Raw genomic sequence first — 23,831 nt, forward strand, 5'->3', positions numbered from 1 at the left:
ATAACAAAGAACATCACAATTCCATTGAAAAATATACACACAACTACAGGAAAAGCCATAACTTCAATATATACTACATTTGTTTGAGCCTATGACAGTTTGAGCGTCTCTCATTCCTTAACAGCGAACACGGGCGTATGTATCCTCATGGGGAAGCTCTCTCTTCTTCCTCTCTCTTTTCGCTCTCTTCTCTGAGAAGTTCAAGGCTGCATAGTTAACCAGCTCATCAGCATCCTGGACAAACAGAAAAGCACAAGTTAGTTCTTTGGATAGGCACGGACGATATAACGGTAGAGTTTGAAACGTAAACAAGCATGCTGAATTTGCTTTATACTGTACCTAAAGAAGATTGTAATTTAATCAAAAGAAAATTGTTGATCACACAACAGACACTGAATCATCAATGCAAATACCTGAGTAGATGTTTGCCTTTGAACTGATTGACCCGAGTCTGAAGGCTTAGAACTTGCAGCTTAAATAAAGAGACAAATGGTACTGTTAACAGATGTACTGTATGTACATATTTAAATATTGACAAAATCACAAGATAGTCTAAGGAATGATATACCATTTGTTGTACCTTTATATTGTTTTCTCCTGTGCTGGTATATTAAGTAGACCAAATAAGATATGACCAGAAGACACAGCCCCAAGAGCGCAATCAGCCCAAAATGGAGAGGATCCAAAGATTGCTCTAGAACAGAATAAGTAAAAACAAAATCATGCAATGTTTGTCATGCCCACTCAACAACCGTCCATTCATCCACTGGATGTTTCTGAAATGATTTACTGGTGATTCCAAGTCTCTAATTACACTAGATGGTTCTTGGCACCAGCCAAATGTGCAATAATTAAGAATACATGACATTTAATGAATTTTATCGGCACACACACATATTATATTGACATTTATTATTTTATAAATGTGATGCTGTGTCTTTTAAAAAATAATGTATAGGCCTATCATTAAAGGCAGACTCATGTTGTCAGTTTATTGTAAGCAATGCATATATAACTGGATTTCTCTTATGTCTCTGAGAGCAAAACTGTATTTAAGATACTAGCTATTTATACATTTTTATTTTGTGATTTTCTTTTTTTCCTCTCTTTCTTTTTTGCAGAATGCAGAAGAAGCTTGAAGAACCAACTATGCCTCAGAAAAAAGGTTGGTTTATCTAAAAGCTAACATTTTGTCTTTAGAAGTGCTAATTTCATGTCTCTTCATGACTTGTTCTCATGGCATGTTTCCGTGCTGATTTCTGTTTTCTACACTAAGAAGTGAACGCAACAAATGGCCACAAATTCATCAGATATTACCAGATTCCCCATGTATAAGATATTGTTGTGAACCTTAGAATCTGCACTATCAGAACATATGATTAGCCTATCTCAATATGCCTGATTTTTTGTGGCTAGTCACATATTGTATGAATATCTTTGTTGTACGCTCTTATTAGAGTTAAGTTATCCTGTCTAAGTATAATGATGAACATGTAGGCCTACCTTCTTTCAAATGTTCTTCAGTGTTGTTTCCTCTGTTTACATCTCCACAATTAGCTACATTACAGAAGAATTCTACATGACTCTTGTTGCCAACAGTAGACTGCCTTAGTCCTGTAGGGATTAAAAAGAGGCCATTAATTCAACCGAATTGCTTTGTTCATTTCACAGTGATTTAGGCGGCTGTATTCACTCAGGTAGTGAAAGTCATATACCTTTCAAAGTCAGGAATGTTCCATTTTCAAAGTGCAGCTCATTCATAACTGTGAGAGTGCAGTAATATGTTGCTTCATCCGACACTGTGATGTTCTTCAGGGTAAGATTACAGGATCCCTCAGAGTTATGGACTGCAATATGTCCACTTTTAGATTGATTTAAAAACGGTGTATTCCATGTGGTAAGGGTTCTGCGACATCTAACGACTGGTTCAGGCTTCAATCCCAATGTCTGCTTGTACCAACTCAAATTGTCACTTTTAGACGCAGGGTCAAAGCATGGCAAAGTCGCTGTTCCTCCAGGTTCTGCTTCCTGCACTCTGTTCAGCTGGACAACTTCAATTGTTGCATCTAGAAAATAGGTTAATAAAAAGAGCAGTTACATTCTGTCTACTTACACATTATTACCTCAACCATTTATATGAAATAACCAAGAAGAGTACACAAGAGTAATCACAAGTGATAGGTAATGTATATTGATATGCCTGTAAATTAACTTACGTGTATACATTGGAAAAAGAATGACGATAAAAACGGGAATCATTCTTGCACATGAAAAATGTCCAGTTAACACGCAGCTTAACATGTCACCACGCTGTTCATCTCTCAAGATCAAATGATTTCAGACTGCCAAACACAAAACAGAAAGACCATTTCCTGTTAAATGGCCTTCCACGTTCACATTAAAGAACTAAGCTCCGCCTTTGAGCTTGAGTTTCTGCGGTAGCAGTCTCTTTAGACAACAGATTGTGTGATGAACAATACAGCCTGAGGGGAAAAAAAACGTAACGTGTTCATGAATCAGTCTGTCATCTTTATTAATTACACAAAAAGAAACTGTGAACACCAATAAAGGGCACAGTTTACAAAAAAAATCGGAACGTGGGTTTTGTTGTTTATGTCCTTTTGACATTAAAAAACACCATATGGGTTTATCATGTTCTCCTTAAAAAAAGATGATACTGTTGTAGGTAGAGATGCACCGGATCCGGTTCCGGATCCAGCAGGATAATAGGGTTTTTCACAGGATCCGGGTCCGGCAGGATCTTAAGCAGTGGATCCGGTATCCGGCATGTTACCTAAAAATCAGGGTCTGGTGCATCTCTAGCCTAGGCTTTTCAGTCAGTCTTTCACAACCCTGATCACTGCATGGAGTGAAAGCCCTTTGGAAGCGGCCATTGCAGGCAGTGTGGCAATAATCCAATGAGTCTAAAAAATAGTTTGAGCCAACGTAATAAAAAGGGCCCATGTGTGCGAGTAAACTATATGTTTCAACCCTTTTGTAGGATCCAGTATCCAGTTCCGGATCCAGCAGGATCTTAAGCAGTGGATCCGGTATCCGGCAGAATCCTAAAAATCAGGTTCCGGTGCATCTCTAGTTGTAGGATTATGAATTGTGGGGGCAGCACCACCACAGTTTCGTTTCGGTTATGCTGATTTATTCTTGTGTATTTGTTTTGTGAACATGTAGGCCAACATTATTGTCAGTTCGCAAATAGTCTGCATCAGTGTCTACCCAGGTCTTAAATGTGCCATCAGATCAAAAAATGTCAGGAAAGATGGGTTCACATGGTCTTAAATAATAGCGGGATCAACGTGATTGCAGAGGGACCGTGCAACTCCTGCAATTGCTGATCTCCGTTGATGATCTTTGCAAGGATCGGCATACTGCCTCCGCGATTATGCACCCTTGATCTAGCTGGCCAAAAGCCCGGAACGCCCAGTCGGTTTTGCCCCTCAGGCACTGAAGCCTGCAGAACACAAGTACTCCGTGGGGCAGGGGGAGGCACTGGCCTGTCTGTGGGCTTGCGAACACTGGCAAGTCTGTCTACCGAGCGTTCACCATTTGTACCGATCATCAGGCACTGACGCTGCTGGTGACCAAAGTCTCAAGCCACAGGCCTTTGAGAATACACAGATGGGCCGACCGACTGAATCAGTACAAATTCAGCTTGCAGCTGCACATTGGCCGACCTCTTGTCCAGAGCGATCTCCTTGACAAAGGAGATAAGGGAGGGGCCAGCTGACATAAAAGACGACGAAGACTGGTTTCACATCCTGCATGGGCCCCTAAGATCCGTTGTCACCCTGGGGGAACTGCAGCAGGCCTCGGCCGAGGACAGCACCCTTATTGTAGGGGTGGTTGATATATCGAGATTTAAGATATATCGAGAAGGAACAACATCTCGAAATAGATTTTGATATATCGCATTTATCGCTCTTGAACCAGTGCATGCTTTTACTCTGCCTGTGTGTGTTCCGTGTGTGAGTTACGTAAGGAATAACGGATGACGAGGTGTCCCGATATCAAGGGAATTAATGAACGAGGCAGAGCGTTCTAACAGCCCAACGGCGCAGCCAAGTCCATTTTCCCTTGATATCGGGACACCTCGAAGGTCGTTATTCCGCTTATCACCCGGTTACCAGCATTTAAGTGTTACTTTATTAATATGTTGATCTAAGGCTTTGTGAGAAGTAGATTCACCACTGCGCTTAGTTCGTTGATATGGGCACCACTTCCTAATCTAGTGAGACACGTCTCTATCGGAGACGCACATAGAATATTGGGGCTACTTGACAACCAAATGCGATAGAACGAATGACAGGGTTTTTCACTTGACAACCAAATGCGAAACGACTGGCTCTTGGCTTGACAACTAAATGCGATAGAATTAACGACGGGGTCTTGGCCATAGCAACCTCGAGTTTAGAATTAGTAACGGCAGTTCTAAACAACTTAGACGCCCGCATGACATCGTAGGTGTCCTGCTCTCGGGGAATAATGGACACCTGCTCAGCCATCAGAAGACGTTCCGTCGGCTCACCGGGTGATAATATGGCAATAATAGAGGCGAACGAGACAAAAAGTAACCTACATGCAACAGTACCTCAAACTCACCACTTGACGTTGCATTGTAACAAAAGCAGAGAGATAAGCAGGAGAGGAGAATAGCTGCTGCATCCAAAGTGCAATATGGCAATTTAGCTTAACCACAAATGAGGAAGGACGTCTAACAAACACAGATGCAATAGTTTGCAATAGGTGTTTGAAAACATGCATGGGAAAGGGCGGAAACATCTCCAATCTAAATTGATAGCGGTTAGCATTAGCAATTACTTAGGATTTTTATTTAGAACTTTATCTTACAGTTGGAATAGTATCATGTTGCACTGTATGCACTTTGCACAAGTGACATTATTTTTCACTGCTTTGTGAACCCTTCTTGTGAAACTGCCTGGGAGGGGGTGAGAGAGAAAGGGTTCCTTTCCTGCAGGGTTTGTGTGAGGCTGCTGTTTATTTGGAGCAGCGTGACATGAGTTTTAAATTAACCCCTGAAGTGCCGGGTCAACAGGTACTGGCTAATTGAGTTGAGGTTTTGGCTCAACATCTACCATAAAAACAGTGAAAACACTCAACTGTGTGAGCAATAATTCACTGCATATTCATCAATAGTCGCATGTGGAACATTTACATTTAAAGCAACTTGTCATGATGTGAGGCCTATATATTAATATTATATTATTTTAATGTAATGTTATTCATAATAGTAGGCATATCAATAAGATATGTATTATATATGATGTCAGTTGTCTAAACTATTAAAACAAAGGGTTTTTTTTGTTTTAATTTTTGTAATTATTTTTTATTTTATTTTTTGGGGGAAATTGAAAATTCGAGATATATATATATATCGTATATCGAGATATAGAGAAAATATATCAAGATATGTTTTTTTCTCCATATCGCCCAGCCTTACCTCACTGCTCTCCGAGCCTGCGCCCAGAACGGTTGGACGATGCACTGCTTTCCTACTATCGCTATAGGGATGAGCTCTCCTGCTGGGGGTCAGTGTGCCTCGCATGGGGGCATCGGGCTGTGGTCCCAGAGTCACTCAGGGCAAGAGTGCTACACATGGCACATGAAGGACACCTGTGTGTGGTTAAGATAAAGCAGCGTTGTCGGGACACAGTCTGATGGCCCCGCATAGACACTGATGTAAAGGACTTGGTCCGCAACTGTGCCTGCTGCCTCCTGAGTGCATCAGGAGGCCAGCCGGCTACTGCACCACTCACCCCAACCCCCTGGCCGTCAGCACCGTGGTAACACCTCCAGGTAGACCTCTGTGGGGAACTGCACTGGGCACCCGCGCATGCACGCTACCTGCTGGTGGTACATGACCTAGGGACTGGGTTAGGGTCAAACATTTCCATCGCAAAAACAAGCTGCAGTCACACTGGTCGGAGCCACTCCAGGTGGAGAAGCATCTGGGAGCGATGGGACTCACTGGCACGCTAACCGCTTACACTGGTTCGCCACCCCCTCCCAACCCATCCGCCACCCGAGCTCTCCCAACCACAAGCAGTAGGCCTCATCAGGCTGACCGGGCCCTTTGCAACTGTGGCAACCATTCCTCCAGAGGCAGCCGCACAGCCAGGGACCACCCGACACAGCCGCTACCCCACCGGCGACACTGCAGCGACTTGGGGGCCTATCTGCCCAAACACCTGGGGCAGCGGCTCTGCTGGTAAGGCCCCAGAGGCCCACCCAGTCAGCCGCCGGACAGGGCTGCTCAGCAAAAACCAGCACGCCCTCAGAGACTGAGGGCCCCACCAGTCCGTTTTGGGGACTATATAACTGAGTAGTAATATGGGCATAGTTTGCGGTTGGGTTTCTTTGCACTGTTCAGGTTTCGAAAGGGGTGGGGGGTAATTGTGGTGTTTGGTTAATGTTTAACTTTATATATATATATATATATATATATATATATATATATATATTAGGGGCTTTTATGCCTTTATTTGATAGGATAGTCGAAGATGGTGACAGAAAGCGAATGGGACAGAGAGACAAGGGAGGATCGGAAAACGACCCCGGCCGGACTCGAACCGGGGTCCCCATGGGTGGGCATGCAAGCCCAAATGTGGGGGGCTTAGCGTGCTGCGACACAGCACCCCCATGTTTAACTTTTTTTAATGTTGCCCTATTAGGGGTGTTGCGGTAATATCACGTAACAGCTGTGGTCATCAAGTGGGGCTCGGGAGTGTGGTAAAGGTTCAGTGAATAAAGGCTATGGGGAACACACTGGTGTGTTTATTTCATACAGTAGATATACGGATATAACAGTCTTGACCTGAACTGCTTTGGGATAAATTAGAGTGGCGACTGAGAGCCAGGTCTTCTTCAGAAAACATCAATGTGTGACCTCACCAATGTGCTTTTGGAAGAATGGTTCATGTGTGAGTCAAGACAGGTTAGCGAGTACTTTAGGTGTGACTACTCACAAGAAAACAGTCCGCAAGTTGGCATATATCATAGATACTGATAGTACTGATATATCATAGTACTGGGATACTGATTCTAAGAAAGACTTGAAATTTCTTTATCCCCGAGGGGAATGTCCCATGTTGTTCTGTAGATAAAAAAGATAAGAAAGATGACTTTTTAAAAAATACTGAAATAATACTGAATAATCAAAAAACGATGTCAGCTCTTTTAAAGACAAAAAAATTAAATGAATGGTATCTTCTCTGAGACCTCAACTTGCACATTCGGGAAAAAAAACATCTTTAATGGCGCGAGTTTTACTGTCAGAGAGACATGTAATTCTGGATTTGCAATACAGTCACCAGGCCTAGACTGGTAATCTGGCATACAGGTCATTACCCAGAGTGTCCAACAGTTCTCAGGGGTTGATGCTGATGGGCATTTAGTAGGCCTATTTGCGTATAGACTGACCCACAACACAGCTGATTTCAGTTGATCTAGTCTACAGTTAACACTTCAGTACTTGTCTTACAATCAGCTGATGGTTGGATTGAATTTGAGGCAGTCATCTTTTAGGTAACAACACAGTATATCTGTGCGATGGGATAAATGTTGCACCCACTGTGTAATATCATGTACTGGTGTTACTATTACTCCATGAATGTATTTCTACATGTACTTTTGACACCTCTGTGTAAAGGTAGGAGTGCTTTTTGACATTTGTAAGCAGGGAAGCAGGTCACTTGTCCCGGGCCCAGGGAGAGAGGGGGCCCACAATTAGGTCCTCATTGCATTTTGTTTTGGGTGGGGGGCCCTTTCAGATTACTTTGTCCTGGGCCCAGCCAAAGCTGTCAGAAGCCCTGTTTGTAAGTATTATTAAACTGTAACAGATTGTGGCCCTGCCGTGGCCATCCGGCTGGGCACTCGCCTGCCATGCGGCTGATCCAGCTTCGATTCTCGACCTGGCTACTTTACCGACCCCTCCCCGTCTCTCTCCCCATTCGCTTCCTGTCTACCTCTCATACCGTCCTGTCCATAATAAAGTATAAAAAGACCAAAAAAATATAAACATAAATTTTATAATAAAGAGACAGAGAGAATAAAATATTGATTATGTCTAAAATTTATTTGATTAATGAAAATGTATATGTGCCCACTATATGACATCTATTTAAAGAATCATAAAACACGGGACGAGATTATTCTTTTAAAAAGTGTGTCTGATACAAATGCTGTATAACAAATCATTTGAAAAGTATGTCTTTGCAAGTCTTAAGGCAACTGAAGAGAAAGCACCAGAGTAGGCTACACACTCTCCTGTGGCGGCCCTCTCTTCTTCCTGCCCCCTCTGCTTCTGCCCTCAGTGAACTGCAGGGCTGCGTAGCTCGCCATCTCTTCATCACCCTGAACAACACGATATAAAATATTTTGTTAGCATTTCACAGGATTTAGTTCAAACAGTTGTCAGCATGTGTTTCAATATATTGTGTATGCATGTGCAGGGGGAGAGAGAGAGAGAGAGAGAGAGAGAGAGAGAGAGAGAGAGAAAATATATATAATGAACACTTAAAAATATAAATTTGTTTTTACCTGACTTCTTAATTGTGTCCCCAAAGATATTTGATATGCAGCTGATGAAACATTAAGAAAACATTTTATTTTCACAAAGTCCATTAGTGCACTATTTCAATTAGTTTATGTGTAATTAAGTCTTACCATTACAGTCCTTACATTTGGTTTCTTTGCATTTCAAATAGGCCAGAAAAAAGGCTGCTGCAGCACACAGGGCCAACGCCACAGTCAAGCTGAGAAACACAGGGTCTTGGGCTACTGCTTCTAAGTGAGATAGAGACACTAAAACCTCTTCATTTTCAGAAAAAAATGTTGCTTAAAATGATCAATTTGCATTTAAAATCCCCATAAAATTTCTGAATATTGTGTGCTGCACAGACTTAGAACTGAATAGTAAATGGGGCAAACAAAGGAAATATTCAAATTATTTAGCCTAGACATCTTGAAGTCGTACTAATACTGACATACCTTTATCTTTCTTGTTAGAGATTGCTCCATCCCCAAACAGTAATTGTCCATAGGAGGCTACAGCACAGTAGAATGTTCCAGAACCTGATGAGTGTTCCACAGGGAGTCTGTAGACACAGCTCTGTGTGTGAGGTTTGGACTCAGCTGCACTGCTGCAGTTCTTCTCCATGTAAATACTCACAGGACGGGAAACTCCTGAAGTGGGTCTGAACCAGAACATACTGAGCTCTTCGGTACTCATCTGACTCAGGACTGTGCAGTCTAATATCATTGGGTCACTGGAGTGGTGGATCTGTGGAGTGTGGATCTGTGTTTTCAACTCCAGCCTGTGGTCTCTGTTATCTGAAATCATTTTTAATTGCAATCGATACAAATAAACAATTAGTAACCAAAACAATTGACTGAACCGTAGGTGGGTAAATAGCTGAAATATATTATTTACACAAATTGAACAGTATATATTTTTTCATATGATTAAAACGTTTTTTTTTTTTGTGGCTTCTATGTTTTTGAAATAAAGTTACACAAAGATACATTTATCACACACACAAACATTAAGAATGTGTTCCAGGCTTACCATTTACTGACAGGAAGGTACCATTTCCAAACACTAATTTTGTTAGCTCACTAGTGGCACAGAAATAGGATGCCTCATCCAAAAAGGAAACATTTTTTATAGTCAAGTGAAAGGCCCCATCGTCCTTCTGTATGCTGAAATCGAGTGCACTAAACCCGCTCTTGAAGTCAATACTGCCTGATCGCACATGTGCCACGACCATAACTTGCAGTGTATCTCCTGGCCTCTGCTTGTACCAGAACACGTACTGAGTGTTAGAGAAGGTGCAGTTCAGAGTCACCGGCTCCCCAAGCCGGGCTGTAATCACCGTGTCAGGCTGATTGATTGTCAGCGCTTCAGAAATACCTTAACAAGGGAGCGAATTAAAATAGTCTCAGATTCTGTAAAATACAATCATGATTTCTGGTACTTACATATGGTCCCAAACAGCACGACAAACCAAAGTCTGCTCCTCAAACAACACATGACTGATTTGTGAAAGACTCTTCTTCACTGTAACTGTTTGTACTGTGTACAGTGTGTGTCCCGTTCTCTCTCCTCTTCACTATATAACTGTGCTGGGTTAGTGTTTGTTGTTGATGTACTGTACTTCCTGCCCTATGTTCCATGAAGTGACGGCCTACATGTATTTTCTGTTACATCAGAGGTTGGTGAGAATTTCAAAGCAAAGCCACAGTGGTGCAGCATTGCTCAAGATTGTAAAAATATCATTGTGCCTGTTCAGAACATTGTAGGACAATTTCAATTCAGAATGTTTTGGTCATGACTAAAAGAAGAGATTTATTAAGTTCACACCAAGGTCTTCTACCAGTGTTAAGTCAGCACGGAGTGCCTGAAGTACAGGAAATCAAAATCACCTGACTCTTTAACCGTTTTGTGGTGATCTGTAGGTGAGATTTTATTACTGGGGTTAAAGTTGGGCAGTGCTCACTCTTGAATTTGTGTTAGTAATACTAAGTTGCTGACTATTGCATGTTCGAAACACAGAGTAAACACTGTAGCAATCAACCTGAATGGCAGAATATTTTGAAGTCATTGCTATGTATGTATCAGTAAACTGTATAGGCCTAAGTATTCTGCTCTACAACGACCTACATTACTGCAACAGGTGGAGATAAACCTTTCCACTATAGCATACCCCAGAAATAGAAACTTGTTGAATTTCCACTTCAGACATTGGCGAGGTTGAGTGTTCAGAAGTCTGCACGTCTGCAGAAATGGTACAGTAGCCAATATTGATGAGTGGAGGTGCAAAACGCACACCAGAAAAGGAGGTGCTGGCAACCAGTAAAACATTTGCAAGAGGAAAGAAGTGCCGCACACTCCCCAGTTTCATAAATTAGATTTTAATTTGACAACGTTTTGTCACGTAACAGTAGCCATAGACAATATTACCAAAGATGAACTAAAACAAAAACTTGGCTTAAGATAATGTTTATTTAAGAGGAATTGTTAGCACATATACATTATACATGCAGTATTCAATCTCATAAACAGTATTATATATGTTTTTTTCCATTTTATTTTATGATATACTGTATATTTTGTTATGCATGTGTTATGTCTCTAATCCTGGTGCATTTCCCATGCAATGCAAGACAAACAAAATTTGTTCACCATCAAACATTTTATGCAGACCAAGCCTGTTTAGGGGAGGCGTAATGCTTAAAGCTCATGTTAGCATTAATACCTACTTTTCTCTGACAAACTTCAGTTGGATCGTGGGGGAAACTAATTTCTCTGAGGAACTCTCCGAAGTTCTCACAAAGTGAACACCAAGGTTCCTTATAGCAGTGTTTCTCAACCTTTTTTAAGGTGAGGCACCCTTTCAATTCATGAAAAATCTCAAGGCACCCCAAACCAACAAGCCGTAACATGGCATCGCATCCGATACCACACAAGCTTAGAAAAGTAACACATTTAGAAACGTCACATGACCTACGTTTGAAGTTGCAGCTGACCATGGGGTGACCTATATTTACTTTTTTGTGCATAAATGGCAGATGAAAATATGTATTATGTTACATCATTTTATTGATCAGCCACGTTTCCGCGGCACCCCTGTTGAGAAACACTGTCTTAAAGAATCTTTAGAGGTTCTTCCACCGTGGCAGTCAGAGGGCTCCACAAAGAAGCATTGGGGTTCCTTGGTGCTGTGAGGAACCTTCCAGAAAACCTTTTGGGGTATTCCAAAATCCAATTCGTCACACACGGGTTTCCTGGAGTACATTTAGGTTCTTTGGGGAACTTTAAAAGCTTCTTTGGGTATACAGAATTTTCTGTGTTGCTGTTTAATGATTTTTATTTTCATGCAACAGTACTAGAGATGTACAGGATCCAAGATCCGGTTCCGGATCCGGCAGGATAATAGGGTTTTTCAGACTATCAGGATCTTAAGCAGTGGATCCGGTATCCGGCAGTTACCTAAAAATCAGGATGTCTACTTTTTATGTAGCCTAGGCTTTTCAGTCAGTCTTTCACAACCCCATTCACTGCATGGAGTGAAAGCCCTTTGGAAGTGGCCGTTGAAGGCAGTGTGGCAGTAAGCCAATGAGTCTTAAAAACAGTTTGCGCCAACGTAATTAAAAGGGCCCACGTGTACGAGTTGGCTATACGTTTCAACCCTTTCGTAGGATCCGGTATCCGGTTCCGGATCCGGCAGGATCCTAAAAATCAGGATCCGGTGCATCTCTAAACAGTACCCTTTCTGAAAAATATGTTTCTTTAAATTACACAGGCAGTAAAATTCCAGCTATCAAAATTGTTAACACGACAAAAGTGAAGATAAAGTGATACTGTACACACACTAAATGAAGAGACCATTACTGTCGTGGAATTTTACAGAATTTGCAAAACAAAAGACCAAGCAGGGCCATATCTCTCAAGTAGGGCCTACCCTCAGTTTACATTTTTAAATGACATGTACACATGTGAGACATAACATTCTGTATTCATAATATACATTGCGGAGTACAAACACATTTGTATGGGATTTTTTTCATTTGCACTGCACACAGTACCAGTGAGGCTAATAGTTAAATGTGTTGGTATTTCTTTATCAGCAAGGGAAAATAGGCTGTAAATTAAGTTAATTAAATACACAGTACAAGCTGAAATAATGAAAAATGACTGATTTTATGTAGAGCAGGGCTATTCAAATGGCGGCCCTTGGGCCAAATGCGGCCCTTGGACAGCAAGGCTCTGGCCCCCCACAAGCCCCTTCAAATACAGAATCGGAATTAAGAGATAAAAGTATGTGTTCCGTATCAAGCTGAAACGGGACAGGGGATGTTAAAATGAAGGAAATTACATCTAAGAAATGCTAAAGTTTCTAGGGGAGGACCCGCAGACCCCCCCACCTCAATGAAATGTCCCATATATTTTTTTAAATGGACAGTCAGCAAACCTAATGCATACATAGTTTGAACCCTTTACTGGGAGAAATTTGGAAAACTGGCCCTCGTTGACATTTAATTGAATACCCCTGATGTAGAGCAACAAATCCTAGGTCCTCATGTAGATGACACATGTGAAGTCATATTCATTTGGAATCATCTGGATAGAAGAAAGCAAGCATGTTAATAGCTTATTCAAATCATTGTGAATTTTCTAACATGAAAAAAGGGTCTGTAACACTTACTGGCATTTTGTCAAAACCGTTGTCATCAGTGTCACAGCAAATTCCGATGTTTACAGCTACAGTAAGAGAGGGAGCCACTGATTAACTAATTGTTGCACTAAAGTTGAAAATATAGTAACTGAAAAGACCTTTACAATATGGTGCAAGAACATATTCAAGTAAATATTTTATGAATAGTAGTATTTGATACTGATAATATGGAAATACTTTCCCATGCAATATTATATATAAGCAAACAGTACTGTTTACCACATAATGAAACATACAAGTGTTATCTGTCCTGTTACAGTAAAGGAGAGCTGCCAACACAAACACCACAGCCAGAGCTCCAGACAGAATGATGGCAGACAGTGCAACTGGATATCCATCTGCTGCAGAGGGTAGACAGAATGGGGAGAGATAGAGAGAGAGAGAGAGAGAGAGAGAGAGAGAGAGAGAGAGAGAGAGAGAGAGAGACTGAGTCTGAGAAGGGCAGAGAGCACTGCCATATGATTGGATTGAACAGTCATGTCAGACATTAAATATTCCATCACATCATTTCATCATCAGCAAAGGCAATTGATTTGTTATTGTGTCATTTGATTTATTTCAATGCACCTGGAATTTTGATTTTGTAACTTGTGCCGCCACTTGTAAAAGAGTTTTTTTTATCTCAACGGGTTTATTTTCATGGTTAAATAAAGGTTAAATAAATAATACAAAAATGGGACTTTCTATAGAAACGTAGTAGTAGTTGGTACACAGCACTCTCCCATGTTGGTGCGTCTCCAGTTTAATAAATCGTAGAGTGAAGGGGTGGATCGCACTCTGTTCTTCTTTTCTTTGTAATGCTTTCTTATTTTTTACATAGCAGCACAAAAGCAGACAAACGTTTTGGCTGTTGCCTTCGTCAGTGGCTCCCAGAACTCACCATGGCAGCACAAACTTGTTTTAATGACTTTGCAAGGCCTTCAGTAACAAAGACAAAGGCTTGGTCATATTTTTTTTATTAATCATATAATAGCTAACTGCCTTCCTATTTTCTGCTTGGAGAGTGGAAATGTAGGGGACTCTGAACAACTCTTTGCTGACTTCAAACTAAGATAATTCAATACTAAGAATAAGGGGAAAGGTACATACAGTAGTTATCTGGGGAAAATCCTTTAGAGATCATATTGTCGAAACTCGAAAGCATATGGTAGGCCTACCTCTGTCTTTATCGTCCAGTGTCACTCCATTTCCAAACAGTAATTGTCCATGAGAGGCCACGGCACAGTAGAATGTTCCAGAACCAGATGAGTGTTCCACAGGGAGTCTGTAGACACAGCTCTGAGTGTGAGGTTTGGACTCAGCTGCACTGCTGCAGTTCTTCTCCATGTAAATGCTCAATGGACGGGAATTGCCTGAAGTGGGTCTGAACCAGAACACACTGAGCTCTTCGGTTCTCATCTCACTCAGGACTGTGCAGTCTAGGGTCGTTGGGTCACTGGCATGGTTCCCTGGGTCTGATACTGAGGTTTGGATCTGCACTGCTAAGTCAAGTCTCTGATCTGCAGTTGTGAGAAAATGCATTGTGATTTCAAACTAGAAATGCATTCTCACAGAAAATGCTGGAAGCGGGCTTGCCTTTTGGGGCAGAGATGAAACAAAGTACTATTGAGAAAACAAAGCTAAAAGAAATCTTGGAAAAACTCCATCCACCCAGTCAGAAGTTATGGGCCAAACAATTCAGCCATCTTGGATTCAGCCATCTTGAAAGTGTTGTAGCTCTGCGTTTTGGGGATATACTAAATGACATACATGGTATTTTAAGTTGGCTAAGGAACACTGCATATGATATAATTTTGAAAATCAACATGGCTTCGAGCGGGATTCGAACTCACAACCTCCATATCTGTAATACAGCCCCTTTGCCATTGATATTAAATGACATACAGTACATGATATTTGAAGTTGGCTAAGGAACACTGCATATGATATCATTTTGAAAATCAACATGGCTTTGACTGGGGTTCGAACCCCCAACCTCAATATCTGTAATTCAGCACATTTGCCATCCATACTAATTGACATACATGGCATTTTAAGTTGGCCAAGGAACACTGCATATGATATAATTTTGAAAATCAACATGGCTTCGACTGGGGTTCGAACCCCCAAACTCCATATCTGTAATTCAGCACATTTGCCATTCATACTAAATGACATACATGGCATTTTAAGTTGGCCAAGGAACACTGCATATGATATAATTTTGAAAATCAACATGGCTTCGACTGGGGTTCGAACCCCCAACCTCCATATCTGTAATTCAGCACATTTGCCATTCATACTAAATGACATACATGGCATTTTAAGTTGGCCAAGGAACAGTGCATATGATATAATTTTGAAAATCAACATGGCTTCGACTGGGGTTCGAACCCCGAACCTCCATATCTGTAATTCAGCACATTTGCCATTCATACTAAATGACATACATAGCATTTTAAGTTGGCCAAGGAACACTGCATATCATATAATTTTGAAAATCAACATGGCTTCGACTGGGGTTCGAACCCTGAACCTCCATATCTGTAATTCAGCACATTTGTCATTCATACTAAATGACATACATGGCATTTTAAGTTGGCCAAGGAACACTGCATATGATATAATTTTGAAAATCAACATGGCTTTGGGTGGGGTTTGAACCCTCAACCTCCATATCTCTAATCCAGCAGCATGCATTCCCATTATGCCAAGCAGCTAGCTGTCATGCACAGTCTAGCAAGACTATATCACATTGCATTGAAGAGCTGAACAATAGACTTCTAGAATGGCTGCTCACACCTGCTCGTTAAGAATAGAATCTTGAGACAGTGGCAGTTAAGATGGAACACTTCATTTGGAGCACCTGTTCTGATACTAACTGACAGTTAGTATTGAGCCTTAAAAAGGGGAGAGAATGAGAATGAGTTTTTTGTCTTTACAACATCGTTGTAAAAAAACTAAAAGGAGTTGGCACGTGTCCTTTTCACAGATCGGAGTCATGCTTGTGATCTCTCTAACAGTCTTTGAATGAAGTTTATAGGTTAAAGGGTTCAGGCACAAATGGACCTCCGTGTGGGACATGCGCTGATCTCTTGAAAAATGCATTTTTGGAAAGACTGGGATTCCCCATAGACCCAGGCCTGTTTTTTTTACAAACCTGCCATTTAAAAAGTATTGGGAGTTGGGAGATGAAACTTTGACAATTTGGAGACATCCCATAGAGCTCGCTAACAACGCGTCAACTAAACTTCTAGGTGAAAGTGTTGATGTTTTATGACCGAAAAAGCCTCCTACACTCTAATCTCTAGAGTGGCGGAACTTTGGTTCATGAAGGTTCCACCATGGTTTTCAATGGGGACCCAGGCTTTCATAAAATCGCCAAAAACGGGAAAACGACAAGAGACACGGAGAAGCCTATAACTATACGCATTCTCCAAGCCGAGCCGGTCGTTTTAGTGTTTGAACGGTGTCTCTATCTCGAAAGGCCTAGGAGGAGATCCATTTTCTATTTTACTGCTGCCCTGCACAAGAACGATAAATAATAAAGAAACAGGACTTAGAGATTACTATAATCGGGCCTTGCTCTGTAAGGGCCATGCTCTGCATGGTCCTTGCTCCGCAAGCCCGCTTAATTACAGTAACATATTACACACTAACTTCCATGAATACTTAATTGAACATTTCTGTTCATTGAATGTCTGCCATAACAATGTGCACTAATGGTTATTTTCGACAGTACCAGTCTCGTCTTTAAACAAACAAACAAATGAATGAACAAACAAATAATATAATTTCAGTAATTCGCATTGTTAGGGCAGTTATTTAAACTTTTACTTAATGCCCAACTTACCTCTCAATAGAAGAAAAGTCCCATTCCCAAAGACAGATTTGACGTATTCAGACATCGCACAGAAGTAATATGCCTCATCAAGGGAAGTAGTCTTCTTAATGGTCAGGTGGAAGACCCTGTTGTCCTTCTCTATGCAGTAGCTTGATTTGTTAAACCCTTGCTGAAATTCAGGTCCTAAACCTCCCTTTACTATGACCATAAGTACAGGGTTTTCTCCTGGCCTTTGCTTGTACCAAGACATACTCTCTCGACTGTAGAAGCTGAAGAAGCATTTTAGAGTTACACTTTCCCCGAGCTGAGCTGTAATAATACAGTCAGGCTGATGGATGGTGGCACCTATAACAATATGACAAATACGAAGTGCTTTATTACATATACATACACGAGTAAGTGGTCATGATATGACAGGTGATAGAAAACGATATAAATTCTATCTTGTTATAATATATGGCTGGTGGTACACCAAAATACAAAAATAAAGCAGGTATTATAGCACATTAATTTAAAGCTCTTTAAAATACTTACTCGTTGTCCTGAATAGTGTGACAGTCCATAGTAGGCCTATTATCTGTGTAGAGTACATGTCTGACATATGAAACCCTACTCTCCTGCGTAACAAAGAAATAGCCTATTGACAGTGTTGATTTAAGTTCAAGTGCTCTGTGTGATGTACCAGGGGTGGGTGAGTTTTATAACCAGTGGGTGTGTATGTGTGTCCATGACCAACATGATCTCCAAAAATTCCGTGCTCCTGGACACGGATGTTAAGGACACAAAATCCGTGTCCAGGAGCACGGATTTTGCCAAAATTCCGTGCTCCTGGACATGGAATTGTTTTCCGTGCTCCTGGACATGGAATTGTTTGAAGTGCTTTCTATAGGCTATTTCCACAGTCTTGTGTTTTCTCAGGATTTTTCTAATTTCAAATATTTTGTCTAAAAAAAAACATTTCTTACTGACAGGTTAGGGTTAGGGATTGTTTTGGTCTGGGCACAGCTAGTTTTTTTTCATTCATTATATGAGTTTGATAGCCTAGCAACCGACTGGAAAAGGTATTTCTCAAAAATATGTCTTTAATGACAGGTTAAGGTTAGGGAATGTTTTGGTCAGGGCACAACTTAAAAAAGACTTGAAAAGAGATGCCCAAATAAAGTGGGTTTTTAATGATCTCACAATATGCCGTGCAGTATTTACAAAGGTGCAAACGTTTCGGGTGATCCCATCCTCAGTGCAAAAAAAAACAGAACAAACATTCACAGAGGTTTAAAAAGGAAGTGACATCAGAAGTCAGGAGGCAATCAGTTACGAATAGCCAATCAGGACACGTATTCAATGATGGGTGATTCAGTTGCTGTATGGAGAGATGACAGTGATTAACAATAGTTTAAAAAACAGTAGATCATGTGCTCAATCACAATCACAGCAAAACAGATAAGACTTTTGTATCATGCTGTGTCTATATTTCAAAAAAATCATGATTCAGCAAGGCAAAAAACAATTGAGGCAGTCGGTTCACATGCAAAATAGGGAGGCGGAGCACTCGGAGGGTCACAGGCAGCCTCAAAATAAATGGCAGTGAACGAGGAGCCAGCGTGTTGAAGGATAAAACTCGCTGTTTTTAACTAAAAATCGTCCGGGAAAAGTTCCTTCGAAGTTCACATGCCTGCCTCTTGAATTCAGGGGAATGACAAAAAATTGGGATAATCATACGTACATCCAGATGACCACGAGCACTTGTAGAATCCACAGTCCCCCCCTATCAGCTCAGTTTGACAGCTGTCAGAACGCACCCAGCGAGCGGAGCATTCGGAGGGTACACTATTTACAGCCTTCTCGCTATTTAACCCATGCCTGCAGTTAGGGGCGCTGTCGAGACGGGAGCGCAGCCCATTCATTCTGAATGTAGTCTGCAGTCCTCCGTTGGCGCCCCTACAGTGCAGTACCTGGCGAGTGGAACCTCTCGTAATATAACTTCTCCGAGAGCGTCTTGACAGCTGTCACACTGAGCTGATAGGGGGGGACTGTGGATTCTACAAGTGCTCGTGGTCATCTGGATGTACGTATGCTTGTCCCACTTTTTTGTCATTTCCCTGAATTCACAAGGCAGGCGGTGAACTTTGAAGGAAGTTTCCCCGGACGATTATTAGTTCAAAACAGCGAGTTTTATCCTTCAATACGCGGGCTCCTCGTTCACTGCCATTCATTTTGAGGCTGCCTGTGACCCTCCGAGTGCTCCGCCTCCCTATTTTGCATATGAACCGACTGCCTCAATTATAGGAAGCAGGTCAAGTCCAAATCCTCATTGAGGCCCTTGGGAGACAATGTTTGCATATAAAAAATCCTTTTGGCTTCACATTGACCCCCAGCCGCAGAAACCGTGCTGTGGAATCCAAATTATTACAATGTGAAGCCAAATGGATTTTTTATATGCAAACATTGTCTCCCAAGGGCCTCAATGAGGATTTGGACTTGACAGCAACTGAATCACCCATCATTGAATACGTGTCCTGATTGGCTTTTCGTAACTGATTGCCTCCTACCTTCTGATGTCACTTCCTTTTTAAACCTCTGTGAATGTTTGTTCTGTTTTTTTGCACTGAGGATGTGATCACCCGAAACGTTTGCACCTTTGTAAATACTGCACGGCATATTGTGAGATCATTAAAAACCCACTTTATTTGGGCATCTCTTTTCAAGTCTTTTTTGAGTGCGAGCTCCAGACTCTCTGACTTTGCATTACTCAATATTTCAAGCCAACGCACCACCACATAACTAAAGCCACATTGAAAGGCGCAGGCCCTCTTTTTGAATTTTTTAATACTTTGCTGTTTGCACCTGGACCTTGCAGCCACCATTTTACATGGTCTGACATGGCTACTTTTACAGAGATTAGTGGTCTCACAGACAAATATGCCAAAACTCACACATTCACAGAGAAGGACATCGAAGAAATACTTTTTCCAAGTGAAGGGATTCTAGAGGACACTGGGCCATCGAGAGATGAAGCGGAACAGACTCTCAAGTCCCTAATCAACAAGCAAACCAGATATCAACTTCATGGGTCTACTCTCAGTGAGTATGTGCGTTTAAAAAGGATTCCAAGAGGCCTTCGTATACAGAAACGGCCCACACTTGGCCGCCACAACCAGGAATTCTGCACGAAATGGTGTGAAATTTTAAACAAAGCTTCACTGGATTTGACTGTACTCGTAATTGAGTTTACCCAAAAAGAACTGGAAAAGGTTAAAGGGGAAATTACTGACCAGCAGACCAAATTACAATCATTGATGTCTAAAACTGACCTGAACAAACTGAAGAATGAATTGAAGGAAATGACAGAAAAGTACACACATGAACTACGTAGGTACAAGCTCAAAACATTCAAAAGAGACACCACTGACTACCAAGAAGACATGGTGTACCCCTGGCTTGCACGCAGGCCCTGGGCCTCCTCTAAAGCTAGACGATCGGTTAGGGGTGCCAACACATCTGATTCCAGCATCTCTGATTTTCCTTCTGATTCTGACTGTGATTTTTTAGACCATACAGCTCCAAGGGGACGACTATATCCTGCCAAAACCAAGAGAAACCCAGGCGCCGGGGCAGGAGGGGCAGGAAGAACCACAAACCGACCGGCTACAAGGGGTCGCAGGATGTGAACCTAGTGGTCAACCTGTCCAGCCGGGATTTGTCTGAAAAGGACACTGCAGTGTTGAATAAAGGTCTGTCTTTCATCCCCACCCCTACAGCCAACCCATTTCAGACTAAAATAGAGCTTTTCAAATTTTTCCGCAACATGAAGCTGAAATATTTTTTCAGTAAAGACAAGATTCATTTGCCCCCCACTGACCAGATTGACTCAAACAGTGCAATCTCCCAACCCTTCAAAACTAAGAGCAAATTTGTGCCACCCATTATTTGCCCGAGTATAGAGACATTTTGCAAACTGGTAGAAAGAGATGTCAATGTGGTTTTCCAGACACAGAATGCAGGCACCAAGCACTACTCCAACCTCGATACTCAAGAAAGGGTATGTCTTAAGAAATTATCCAAAGAGTCAGACATAATCTTCAAGGGCGCTGACAAAGGAGGCGGTCTTATTTGCATGGACAGAGTCAATTATGAGACAGAGATTGCTAAACAACTGGCAGACACAGTCGCATACAGCAAGCTCCCTAGTGATCCCACAACCAAATTCAAGAGAGAAATTGACACATTTTTGAATGCAGCTCTCGCAGCTGGACACATTACCAGCTCAGAAAAGAAGTTTCTTATCAATGAGCACCCAACCATTCCTGTGATTTACACATTGCCCAAAGTGCATAAACAATTTACAAAGATCCCTCCTGGACGTCCTATAGTTTCAAGCAACAACTCCTTGACAGAGCCCCTCTCCAAATACATCGACCACCACATACGATCACTGGTGACTGATCTGCCCTCATACATCAGAGACACTGGTGACCTCATTAACCAGCTGTCACAGTTGAATGTTACTGATAACAACATAATACTTGCTACCATGGATGTTTCATCTTTGTACACCAACATTCCACATCAGAGCGGTCTTATGGCACTTCAGCATTTTTTGGACAAGCGTGAGAATGAATCTCCCCCGACTCAATTTATTTTGGAGCTGACAGACATAGTCCTGAGCAGGAACTATTTTCTTTTTGGCCAGGACTTTTACCTGCAGAAGATGGGGGTTGCTATGGGCGCTGCATTTGCTCCCGACTTTGCCAATCTTTTTCTAGGCATGTTGGAAGAGAGGTACATCTATGCTAACAACATTTTTTCTAACAACATCCTCTTTTACAAACGTTACATTGACGATTGTCTTCTGGTGTGGCAGGGCTCGGAACAACTGCTCAATTCCTTTCTGCTGTATATGAACTGCCTGCACAACACCATCAAGTTCAACATGGAATGTGACCCTCACAAAGTCAGTTTTTTAGATACTTGGGTGATTTTTGAAAACAACTCCATACACACATCCCTGTTTGTCAAACCTACCGACAAGAATAGCATATTACATGCTTCCAGCTTTCACCCTTCCTCTTTGAAACAAGGACTGCCCTATAGCCAATTTCTAAGGGTCAGGCGAATATGTAGTGATGACAATGACTTCCAGACTGAATCTGAAAACATGTACACACAATTTTTGGACAGGGGGTATGGCAGGAAAACATTGGACCAGGCACTGACCAAAGTGAACCAGACACACATGGGGACCCTAACTAGCAAGAAAAAGAAAGAACACTCTCTGATATGTTGCACTACCTACACCCCCCTCAGCAACCAGATCACACAGATCATCAAAAAACATTGGAATGTTCTCAACACAGATCCTGTATGTTCATCCTTGTTCAAAGAGCTTCCATTGTTCACCCATTCCAGGTCGAGAAACATTCGGGACATTCTAGTTCATGCCGACACCTTTGACCACTCCAAGGCGCCAAAAGACAGACTTGATGCTGCTGTGGGGTTTTTTCCTTGCCGTAACTGTACATCTTGTACCACCACAGGCAGCAAGAAGACCAGCAAATTCATGTGCCATGTGTCGGGCAAAGAATATAACATCAACAAATTCATCACCTGCAGCTCTTCTTCTGTGATCTACTTACTATCATGCCCCTGCGGCCTACAATACATCGGCAAGACCAACAGGCAACTGAGGGTCCGCATAAATGAACACAGGAGCGCCATCTCCAGGAATGACCCAAAGTCACCCATTGCCAGACATTTCTCCACAGCACCACACACCACGGCCCAATTGCAATTCATTGGGATTGACCGTGTGACCCCCAGCCGCAGAAACCGTGCTGTGGAATCCAAATTATTACAATGTGAAGCCAAATGGATTTTTTATATGCAAACATTGTCTCCCAAGGGCCTCAATGAGGATTTGGACTTGACCTGCTTCCTATAATTGTTTTTTGCCTTGCTGAATCATGATTTTTTGAAATATAGACACAGCATGATACAAAAGTCTAATCTGTTTTGCTGTGATTGTGATTGAGCACATGATCTACTGTTTTTTAAACTATTGTTAATCACTGTCATCTCTCCATACAGCAACTGAATCACCCATCATTGAATACGTGTCCTGATTGGCTATTCGTAACTGATTGCCTCCTGACTTCTGATGTCACTTCCTTTTTAAACCTCTGTGAATGTTTGTTCTGTTTTTTTTGCACTGAGGATGGGATCACCCGAAACGTTTGCACCTTTGTAAATACTGCACGGCATATTGTGAGATCATTAAAAACCCACTTTATTTGGGCATCTCTTTTCAAGTCTTTTTTGAGTGCGAGCTCCAGACTCTCTGACTTTGCATTACTCAATATTTCAAGCCAACGCACCACCACATAACTAAAGCCACATTGAAAGGCGCAGGCCCTCTTTTTGAATTTTCTAATGATAGAGTTAACACAGTGCTGTGGTAATAGCCTATAGAAAGCACTTCCGTGTGCCCATCACGGAAAACTATTCCGTGTCCAGGAGCACGGAAAACAATTCCGTGTCCAGGAGCACGGAATTTTGGCAAAATCCGTGCTCCTGGACACAGATTTCGTGTCCTTAACATCCGTGTCCAGGAGCACGGAATTTTTGGAGATCAGGCTGCCATGACAGTGTGTGCATTATGTAGGTCAGGTGTGCGTAAAGAAGTGTCAAGCTTGCAATCTGATGTTAGCAGGACAAGCCACATCTTCAAAATCTCATGATTACGG

General features: G+C 41.8%; 3 protein-coding genes across 3 annotated transcripts; 1 reads left to right on the plus strand and 2 right to left on the minus strand.

Annotated features, from left to right (window-relative positions):
* Positions 1 to 117: 117 nt before the first annotated feature.
* Positions 118 to 10,285, minus strand: LOC134439341 (uncharacterized). Its single transcript, XM_063189249.1, has 14 exons — positions 10,222 to 10,285; positions 9,599 to 9,943; positions 9,022 to 9,363; positions 8,713 to 8,817; positions 8,572 to 8,612; positions 8,288 to 8,385; positions 6,180 to 6,282; positions 5,474 to 5,590; positions 3,659 to 3,709; positions 3,328 to 3,466; positions 1,921 to 2,066; positions 1,716 to 1,809; positions 414 to 472; positions 118 to 234 (listed from the first exon to the last, which is right to left on the minus strand). Exons 1-14 carry the CDS (start codon positions 10,283 to 10,285, stop codon positions 118 to 120), a joined length of 1,821 nt encoding a protein of 606 aa, XP_063045319.1.
* Positions 10,286 to 13,102: 2,817 nt separating this feature from the next.
* On the minus strand, positions 13,103 to 17,341 carry LOC134439342 (uncharacterized). The gene is made up of 5 exons (XM_063189250.1): positions 17,101 to 17,341; positions 14,426 to 14,767; positions 13,526 to 13,609; positions 13,239 to 13,294; positions 13,103 to 13,153 (listed from the first exon to the last, which is right to left on the minus strand). Exons 1-5 carry the CDS (start codon positions 17,339 to 17,341, stop codon positions 13,103 to 13,105), a joined length of 774 nt encoding a protein of 257 aa, XP_063045320.1.
* A 2,780-nt stretch (positions 17,342 to 20,121) lies between these two features.
* LOC134439343 (uncharacterized) lies at positions 20,122 to 23,029 on the plus strand. The gene is made up of 2 exons (XM_063189251.1): positions 20,122 to 20,172; positions 20,641 to 23,029. Exon 2 carries the CDS (start codon positions 20,897 to 20,899, stop codon positions 23,027 to 23,029), a length of 2,133 nt encoding a protein of 710 aa, XP_063045321.1. The 5' UTR covers positions 20,122 to 20,172; positions 20,641 to 20,896.
* The last annotated feature ends 802 nt before the right edge of the window (positions 23,030 to 23,831 follow it).

Source organism: Engraulis encrasicolus, chromosome 22 (assembly GCF_034702125.1).
Source record: "Engraulis encrasicolus isolate BLACKSEA-1 chromosome 22, IST_EnEncr_1.0, whole genome shotgun sequence".
Classification (NCBI taxonomy): Eukaryota; Metazoa; Chordata; class Actinopteri; order Clupeiformes; family Engraulidae; genus Engraulis; species Engraulis encrasicolus.

Bases quoted from the DNA above. Each gene is read 5' to 3' on its own strand.
- LOC134439341 (XM_063189249.1), bottom strand. From the start codon at position 10,285: ATGCTGCACCACTGTGGCTTTGCTTTGAAATTCTCACCAACCTCTGAT. The intron at 8,613-8,712 runs GTAAGGACTGTA...ATGTTTCATCAG, and splicing joins GAAATGCAAAGAAACCAAAT to CTGCATATCAAATATCTTTG. The intron at 5,591-6,179 runs GTGGGGTAGCGG...CTGGGACCACAG, and splicing joins AAGTCGCTGCAGTGTCGCCG to CCCGATGCCCCCATGCGAGG.
- LOC134439342 (XM_063189250.1), bottom strand. From the start codon at position 17,341: ATGTCTTGGTACAAGCAAAGGCCAGGAGAAAACCCTGTACTTATGGTC. The intron at 14,768-17,100 runs GTAAGTTGGGCA...TCACAACTGCAG, and splicing joins GACTTTTCTTCTATTGAGAG to ATCAGAGACTTGACTTAGCA. The intron at 13,610-14,425 runs GTAGGCCTACCA...TACCCTCTGCAG, and splicing joins ACTGGACGATAAAGACAGAG to CAGATGGATATCCAGTTGCA.
- LOC134439343 (XM_063189251.1), top strand. From the start codon at position 20,897: ATGAAGCTGAAATATTTTTTCAGTAAAGACAAGATTCATTTGCCCCCC.